Source organism: Nelumbo nucifera, chromosome 2 (assembly GCF_055504915.1).
Source record: "Nelumbo nucifera cultivar China Antique chromosome 2, China Antique-T2T, whole genome shotgun sequence".
Classification (NCBI taxonomy): Eukaryota; Viridiplantae; Streptophyta; class Magnoliopsida; order Proteales; family Nelumbonaceae; genus Nelumbo; species Nelumbo nucifera.
In genome coordinates, this window is record NC_142650.1 from 69,473,625 (window position 1) to 69,483,276 (window position 9,652).

Here is a 9,652-nt window from a genome sequence, read left to right on the forward strand (position 1 = left end):
ACATACCAAACATTCCCACAGTGGTCTAGGAGAACCATCAAATTATATGGTGAATTATAACTATAAAAAAGTATTTTAAAAATTTTTAAAAATAACAGTCATGTGATTAAACAGTGTGACAGAAAATTAACAGAAGGTTACTTAAACAATTTCCTTACCAATAGGGATACTTTAAAAAAATTGCCCTAATTAAATTGGTTTTCTGAAAAATTAAGATATAAACGCCACCAATGTTGCGTGTTCAGGTGTGACTGTGTGAGGTGGTGTATAGTTCAAAATAGATTGGTAAATAATGATAAAATTCTAGAGCAGCATTGCATGCCATTAAACTTGCAAATTTCAAAGATGCCGAAGCCTAAGAGTTGCTTCTCCATCATCTAAGTTCAGAACACCAGAGATAAAGCATAGCTCAATAAGAGGAAACAAGGAAAGGTCTCTCCCTAGAATAACAAAATTTCAAAAACTCAAATCCTAATCTCGATCTCTCTAGATCACTCAATTCATCTATCAGCTTCTGAAGATATAATCATTGATAGGAATTACATAAACAAGTTGGGCCTTGATGCCTTGTATGTGGTTTTAAGCTTCCTGGTTGGAGGCCTGACCTTCTTGAACACCAAGGGGAACTTGATCTTGGCATTGTGGAATTGCTTTGTGGACTCTCTCTTGCAGAGGCTAGCTGGAATGGTGGCTGTCTTGATGATCTGGATGCACGGATACCTCACCCTGTGGCGAGAAGCCATCTCATTGTACATCTGTTCAACAGCACCATTAAGAGTAGTGTCACGGTACTCCTTGTACATGTTGTGATAACCAGTTCGGCTTTGATAACGCAACCAAATTCCATAGTTCTTAATCTTGGTTGGGTTCTTCTCAAAAATCTGTAATGAAAACAATGGTCAACACAAGGCCCATCTAAAACCACAAGAAGCAACTAAATGGATTGTTGTATGAAACAGAAAGATTTAGCAAAGAGAAGGAATAATCTAGCAGAATCACTAGCAGTAGCATATAAAAATGTTAATTTGTTTTTTTTCTCAGTTAAAAACCACAAACCCTCTACCATCTCCCTGAAAAACAAAAAATTGCTCTATATCCTCACTAATATCTCTAGTCACAGAGATTGGTGAACAGAAAGAAATAAAACATCAGCAGTCTGAAAAAATAAAGTGCAGCTTTAAATGGCCAAAATGTTAAATGATTGCTAGAAAACAGAATTGCAGCACATTGGATGGTATACACATAATGGGCTGAATCATCTATTTCACTATTTCCCTCTTCATCCTGGATTTTAGGAAATGCAAAATGTTTAATTCTACCATCAGAATTAGAAATTTGGCACAAGTAGCCTAACACTTACTGCACGACATTTATTGCTTGCTATAGATACAGTAGAAATTTATACAAGGATGCAATGCATATTATACCATATAATGTTAAATTATTAATAAATCAATTATGCCCCACATATTACTTTGAATTTTAAGGATCTCTCATCTGAAAGATTAAAGAACTTAAGATTAAAGAACTTCTCAAAGCATCAACTTTGCTAGCCAAGTGCTCACAACACAATATCTACAATATGTATGAAAACCAAGTGCTTTTAATGCACCTGTGCATAATCAAGACAAGAAATGAATACATGAAGACTGATGTCAAGAGAATGGAAGAATTAAGTTGCAAACCTTAGAAGGACCCAAAAATTTATATATTTAGTATTTCTTTTGTTTAGTTACAAATAAGAAAAGCAACTGTGTGGTAACTTCAGGTACATTAGAAGGAAAAGTCACTACAAGAAAAACGGTCAGAGCCAGCAGTCTTTCTGACCGCCACTATAGAGATATCTGAGGCGGCGGACTTTCAAAGACTGCCGCCTACATTCGTTTTAAAAGCTGATGCAGTGGTTATTAGTATCCATTCGGCGGATTTTACTGTGAACCGGAATTAAACCGATCTAACCTTACAACGGACCGGTGTGGAGAAATGCAGGGAGGCAAAAAATTTCTTTCTCCTGCGCAAATTCTCCTTCCTATTCAAAGAGACAGAAGGTTTTCTAATTTCCAGCAGAGAACCTTGCAAAGAATTTTGGAAGAAGACAAGTTATTCTTCACAAGTAAGAAAGTTGGGAAGAAAATCTAGGGTTGTGCAAATTTCTGAATAACCTTTGTTCATCCGTGCAAGAGAAGAGAGAGGGCAACCTCTGTTTGTTCGAGCTAGGGTTTCCCTTTGTGCTTGAGATGAGGGAAATTTCTGGGCGCTATCCAAGCAAACACCAACCTCTGTTTGTTCAAGCAAGAGAAGAGAAGAGAAGGTAACGTTCTTTTAATAGTTTTCATAATCAGCGGCAGTGAACATTTGCAATATAATCTTCAATGTTCTTTGATGGTTGCTAGGAGGCCGAGATATCCGCCTCTATCACCTCAGTCTCATCGAGGACCCTGGATATACTGCTCAAAAGATGGGCTCCACCGTTCTCAATCTAAAATGTGTAGATGCTCAGGTTGTTCCATTAAAGAGTTTTAGTTTAACTTCACGTTTCAAGCTTTAGCTCCCGAATTGAATTGATGGTTTCCCTTTTTGTTTGTCACTTTCCATCAGACAGGGCTAATGGGTAAAATGCTTCTAGAGTTCCAAACTGAGATGAAAAGAAACTGAAATATGCTAAAAGATGAAAAAGAATGAAAATAATTCCAAATCACATCAGAGTTGAGACAATGATGATCTAGCAAGAAGAAATTCTAACACCAATTGGAGGGGTGAAAAGGGTTGTCACTTTCCAAATCTCATGCGTCTCCTTCATTTCCTTTTTCTTCTTCATTGATCTGCTTTATTGCAGGGGTGTTAAAGGGTTGTGGTTGATGTGGTGTTTAAAAGCTGCCTGGAACAAAGTGATGATTTATTTATGTGGCACTATGGAAGTATGAAGAATGTATAGATGATTCATTTATGGAGTGCTTAGGAGCTGCATATCAACAAAATGGTTTCACTAATTTCTCATTACATTTAAGTCCAAACTTTATCATTAAAAGTGGGTTCGTTAAATAACACCAATTGGATTTAAGATGACTAAACTTTAGAATTTAAATGGATAAATTTTATTTATTTTTCCTTTCTGTTTGTTCTGGTAATGGCTTCATTGTGAGGGGCCGTTTGATAACAGCTTACATTGCTCAACTGAATTACTTATTGCTTTGTTTTTTACTGGATAATAAAATTAAATAATGAAATATTCAAGGCCCCTAAGTGGTGGAATATGTGTTCAAAAATCAAACTGAGATGATTCAAAGAGATCTAAGGTTGAGATGATTCAAAGAGATCTAAGGTGGCAGTCAGGACCGCCACCTAAAAACTGAAGAAACACTTTGACGGACCTAAGGCGGCAATTCAAAGGTATCTAAGCTGGCGCTCCAGACCGCTGCCTTTATCAACTCTGAGCTGGCAGTTCTAACATACCGTCGATTTAGGAATGATTGACCCGCGTCGGACCGGACATCAAAGGCGGCGGTCTTGATCAAGGGGGCAGACTCATGACTGCCAACTTAGATCTAAGGTGGCAGCCTAATGGGCTAAGTTGGCGGTCTTACGTCCACCGACTTTGACCGTTTTCTTGTAGTGAGTGGAAAAGAATTTAAAATCGATTGTTACATAATATAAATTTTCTAGATACAATGTTCTCTGTCATTTGCACAAAAAGATACAAGGGATAATAATGTTGTGTGGACTCACTCCCAAGGCCTCTAGACACCAAATACACCATATTATGATCCTCATCACAAAAAGGAGATGGAAATAAGAGAGGATAAAAGTCGGGCAGTTCCAATTAAGAAGCTAAATAGGACCCTATGCCAATTAAGCCAAATCCTGATATTACTTATGTCCAAAATCTGCCTAAACTTTAATCCATCATCCAACTCATGATTATGCCAAAGAACCTATCTGCTACATACATGCAAAGCAACAGGCAACAAGAACAAGCCCCATTGTATACTTTCTAGCACTCCTTTGTGGACAAAAACCAATAATGCATGTAAGTTTTCAGCAAAAATAAGTGCACTGTAATTTGTTGGCTTGTGAAGGAAGCCAAAAGTCTGCTAAAACATCAGGCACCTTGATCAAGTGGTCATCTAATTTCCATACCAAATATGGTGTCAGTTACAAAACTTTTGGATTGCTAAACCATTCGATTTGTTCTTGATTATTGCAATAATCAACAAATAAAAGTGAAAAACAACCAAACACAAGTGCTTCATCAAATTTCACAACCCTTGTTCATATGAAGTTTCTGCCATGATCCCTTTCATTCATTGAATAATCCAACTTATTGTATTCTTGATCGATCATAATTACATAATATAATTCTTTTCTCAATCCAATAGTCAGTCCACGTAATCCTATTAGAGTCAGTACGAAAAGAAATCTACAAGTATTCAAACAATGCTCCATCAAGTAAAGAAATAACATGTACCTCGTTGATGGCCAGCACTTGCCCATTGCTCTTCTTCACTTTCTTGAGTTTCCTCAAGAAGTACCTAAGCGAATCAGCGACAACCCAAACAAACAACAGTACGGCCTCGTAAGTAAACGAAAAAACCAGAAATGATTTCTTGCCTACGTCACTAACCAATACTTCACCGAAATAAAAAAAAAAAAAAAAAAAAAAAACATCCCAACCTAACAATAAGTGGTGGACAAAATACATGTATTGGGTATCAACAATAATCTTAGATTGATACCCAGGGTTCAAATTAATTACCAGAACTTCGATTTGGCACGAACCTCGTTCGTGGCCCAGAGCTTCATCCTGTAAATCTTCGGATGCGGATCCGCCTCGGAGGGGAGCGCTCTCCCGACCACCTGATACTGGTGAAACTGGATCGAACAAAAAAAATAAAAAAATAAAAAAACAGATCAACACTAACGCAAAAGCTGAAGAATTCAAAGTACTAATGAAACCAGAAAATTTAATAAAGAAAATCCGAAGCTACAATTTATGAAAAAAAAACTGAGAGATTGGGAGAGAAATACCCTGAAAATGCCCATTTTCAGATGAGAGGAGGCACGGCAAGTCGGCAACACCCAACACCGTTCTCAGTGTAGGAAGCGAAAAGCGGTGGAGGTTCTTATTTCGTTTATATACGAGAAGACGATGAGCTATGCGGGAAAACCCTAAATAAAAACGTAGGAAGTACCAAGTAGGAACAACTGAACATCTGCTGGGCTGCACTGCACTGGGCCTAACTCGCATAAGGCAACCTGCCCACTTTAACTACTGGGCCGAACTTTTCTATTAGACTAGACCAAGACCCTTCTAAGAATCTAAGTCCTTTTCTAGGCTAATAAGACCGGCCCATCCTTAAGGACCTTAACTCTTAGCAGTGAGCTAATGGACACAATCATAGAAAAGAGCTTTAACAAATTTATCTATTTTTAATTTAAAAAAAATAAAAAAAAAGAAAATCGAAGCACACCCTAATATTATAAAATCATGGATATAAATATACTTTTTATTACTAAATAAAAAACATATTTTGATACACATCATTAGATAGTTTTGGTGGTGGATGTTGTAGTGGTGGAGCTCAAGAAACCAAGGCCCCGATCACTTTTCGAGAAGTTATTTAGCTGGGTAATGTTATGGTCACACCATCCGACAAGGCACCGCGGCGCAGTCATAGGCAGCAGCCGCATAGCAAGCCGCACAACAGTGGGCACCGCCTGACAGCACTGCAACATGCACTGCCGATAGTGCGCAGCACGCATCGCCAGGCAGCAGCGCGCACCGCCGCACCGCACGGCAGCACGCACCATGCACACGCCCGGCACCGCATGGCAGCGGCACCATGGCGCGCAGCACGCACCGCTAGGCAGCAGCACGGTAGCAGCACCATGAGGCGCGTGCACGCACCGCGCGGCAGTGGCACCATGAGCCACGCGCACGCACCCGGCAGCAGCAGTAGAGCGGGGCCCACACGACGGCTCATAGGGGTGGGCCCACCCTTATCCGGACACATCAAGCCAACTCGCCGCCAGCTTACCTTATCCTTATCTTATCCCTTATCCCTTAGCTTTATCTTAATCTCATCTTTATCTTATCTTAAGTAAGAGTGAGTTACCAATAGGAGTAGGTAATTAGGAGTTTGAGTCAAGTTGGAGTTTGAGTTTAATTAGGAATTTCCTTCTGTAATCTCCTATTTAAGGAGCCACGAATTGAAATAAAGCATTCAGTTTTCCAGTCAAGAAAAGAGTGAGGAGAGTTCGGGTGGTCTCTTGGACAAATCACCCACTAGATAGGCAAAATAGGGTCTGTGTGTAAGACCAAAGGCAAGGGAAGATCAGGGGTTCCTGCCGTGGAACGACCCGTGACGCGATCCTACACTCGGGCCCATAACATCTTGGTATCAGAGCCTACCGTCATGGGGGAACAGGAGCCGCTGACTTCCAGGGTCCACGAGCTAGAGCATAGACTTGCCGAAACCTGCTTGGAAGTTCGTGAGGTCAAGGATGATGTCCGGGAGCTACGACACCTTCTGGAAGCGTTTCTCTCCAACAACGAAAGAAGCTCGGAGGGAACCGCCACCACCAACAGCCGTCGACCGGACAGGGCGGAGACGTCCAGCGAACAGCAGACCGCTGCCCCAACAGCCGCTGTTATTCCAAACTACAGTCGGCTGGAATTTCCATCCTACAATGGCGTGGGAGACCCACTGGGATGGTTGCACCGCTGCGAACAGTTCTTCCGCAACCAGCGCACTGATGACAAGGACAAGGTCAGCTTGGCCGCGTTCCATCTGACCAAAGAAGCGCAGCTCTGGTTCTACTGAGTGGAGCAGGAGGAACCAGGTCTTAGTTGGGGACAGTTCAAGTCGTACTGCCTCCTTCGGTTCAGACCCCCACTAACAAACAACCCTTTGGGGGAACTCATTAATCTCAAGCAGACCAGTACCGTAGCAGAGTATCAGCGGCAGTTCCAGACCCTTCTCGCCAGGGCCTCTTCAGTATGACCGGACCAGCAGGTTGATATGTTCACAGCTGGTCTAGCCGAACCCCTGAGAGTTGATGTAGAGATGCAGAGCCCGCCTAACCTGGTCACAGCAATGAATTTAGCCCGAGCCTTCGAACGCAAACTGCAGATCAGTCGAGGGCCGTTCAGCATGGGATGCCCAACAGTGGCTTGGACCAACCCGAAGCCTACTAGAGGAGGGTCTTCACTAGCAGACAACAGGGAACCACTCGGAATGGCTTCATATCCAACAGCCAGCCCAGAATGGAAGCCACAGACGAGCACCAATTCCAGATCAATATCCAGTGTGGGGAGCAACGGCGGTACACCTCCTATCAAGCACTTGTCAAGGGCTGAGATGGCAGAACGCAGGGCGAGGGGGCAATGTTTTAATTGCGATGAACCCTACTCGGTAGGGCACAGGTGCAAGAGACTTTTCTGCCTCCTGGTGAAACAAGAGGAAGATGAGGATGAACCCCCTCCGTGGGAACCCGATCCAGGAGGGCAAAGCCACCCAGGATTCCCTTGAGGGTGTTTCGACACCCAATTCGAGCTTGGGGACAAGCTCGTAGTCTGGGAGGGGTGTGATGTTATGGTCACACCATCCGACAAGGCACCGCGGCGCAGTCATAGGCAGCAGCCGCACAACAGTGGGCACCGCCTGGCAGCACTGCAACATGCACCGCCGATAGTGCGCAGCATGCATCGCCAGGCAGCAGCGCGCACCGCCGCACCGCACGGCAGCGGCACCATGGCGCGCAGCACGCACCGCCAGGCAGCAGCACGGTAGCAGCACCATGAGGCGCGTGCACAGCAGCGGCACCCTGAGGCGTGCGCACGCACTGCGTGGCAGCAGCACTGCGCGCACGCACCGCGCGGCAGCAGCACTGCACGCACGCACCGCGGGGCAGTGGCACCATGAGCCGCGCGCATGCACCCGGCAGTAGCAGTAGAGCGGGGCCCACACGACAGCTCATAGGGGTGGGCCCACCCTTATCCGGACACATCAAGCCAACTCGCCGCCAGCTTACCTTATCCTTATCTTATCCCTTATCCCTTAGCTTTATCTTAATCTCATCTTTATCTTATCTTAAGTAAGAGTGAGTTACCAATAGGAGTAGGTAATTAGGAGTTTGAGTCAAGTTGGAGTTTGAGTTTAATTAGGAATTTCCTTCTGTAATCTCCTATTTAAGGAGCCACGAATTGAAATAAAGCATTCAGTTTTCCAGTCAAGAAAAGAGTGAGGAGAGTTCGGGTGGTCTATTGGACAAATCACCCCAAGGGAGAGTTCGGGTGGTCTCTTGGACAAATCACCCACTAGATAGGCAAAATAGGGTCTGTGCGTAAGACCAAAGGCAAGGGAAGATCGGGGGTTCCTGCCGTGGAACGACCCGTGACACGATCCTACGCTCGGGCCCATAACAGGTAAATGTACTTATTCGGGTAAGAGTTTCTTGAGAAATGCATACCCGGGTAAGTACATTTACCCATGTTCTTTTATTTCCCGAGTAAATAAGTCAATGACCATTTTTAGCCGTGAAAATTCACTAGTAGAAAGGGCAATTTTATTCCATGCAAGTGTTGGTAACTTTCCCCCTAAGTGGGAAAGTTATTTACCCACCTAGGAGAGATACACAACGAAAATAAATTATCCATGGACCCACATAAATCTGAAAGAATAACATGGGTATCTTGGTCAATGGGAACCAAAATCGCATTGATCAACTTTCTCCCCTTTCAAAATCCAAAAAATGAACAAGGCTTGAAAATATTTTGATGTTTTTCTATGCTTCGGGGGAAGGTTAGCTCCTTGTTATGTGGCCCTTTTTCTTCATTGTTTACCAAAAAATATATATTCAGTGTTTGACAAAATGATTGATTTTGTTTTTCAAAAAAAAAAAGGTAAAAGACTTAAAACATTCCCTCTCCGACCCAAGCCTCTCTGCATTTGAGGATCGGGAGTGGTTGGTGGGTTGGGTTGCATCTCTAATTTTCTTTTTTTTTGTTATATATAAGCAATAAACAAGTAAAATAACATGAACAAACATCAAAATTTCTAATTATTTGATTAAAGAATGTAGAAAACACATAAACTATCAATTGTTCTCTATATAAAAGTCAAAATATTATTAAATTCAACACTTAATACATAAGTTTACATGCCTTCAAACAATATACAGGTTGAGAAGGGTTGGGTTGGGTATAACCTAATACCATACCTTACTCATACCCCTACAGATTATAAAATCTCAAAGCCCGTACCCACCCCAAAATATGTTTTTCAAGCAAATAAATCCGCCCAAATAGGGTAGAAATTGCCATCCCTTCCAATGTATTTGCACATGCATATGTGCAACAATGTATTTATACTGATTTTACTCAAGACTGATTACTGAGAGAATATATAGAAATTAAAGAAATTAAAGCTATTTTTGTTTGTAGAAAACAAGAGGGACAGAAGGTTGATAACCAACATTTCAAAGAAAACTTCTGAAATTAAGAAAATCATGTTATAGGTTTCACCTACTTCCTTAGGTTGTGTTGCAACCACAGTACCAACATATGCTTAGACCAACCAAAATTTTGTTTTCAGATTTTAGATATCTCTCTCTCACACACACACAGTTGGACAACCAAATGACGACGAAGCTT

General features: G+C 42.2%; 1 protein-coding gene across 1 annotated transcript; it reads right to left on the reverse strand.

Annotated features, from left to right (window-relative positions):
* Window positions 1-290: 290 nt before the first annotated feature.
* LOC104601469 (large ribosomal subunit protein eL20y) lies at window positions 291-5,185 on the reverse strand. The gene is made up of 4 exons (XM_010264813.3): window positions 5,026-5,185; window positions 4,754-4,869; window positions 4,466-4,529; window positions 291-881 (listed from the first exon to the last, which is right to left on the reverse strand). Exons 1-4 carry the CDS (start codon window positions 5,038-5,040, stop codon window positions 540-542), a joined length of 537 nt encoding a protein of 178 aa, XP_010263115.1. The 5' UTR covers window positions 5,041-5,185; the 3' UTR covers window positions 291-539.
* Between the last annotated feature and the right edge of the window lie 4,467 nt (window positions 5,186-9,652).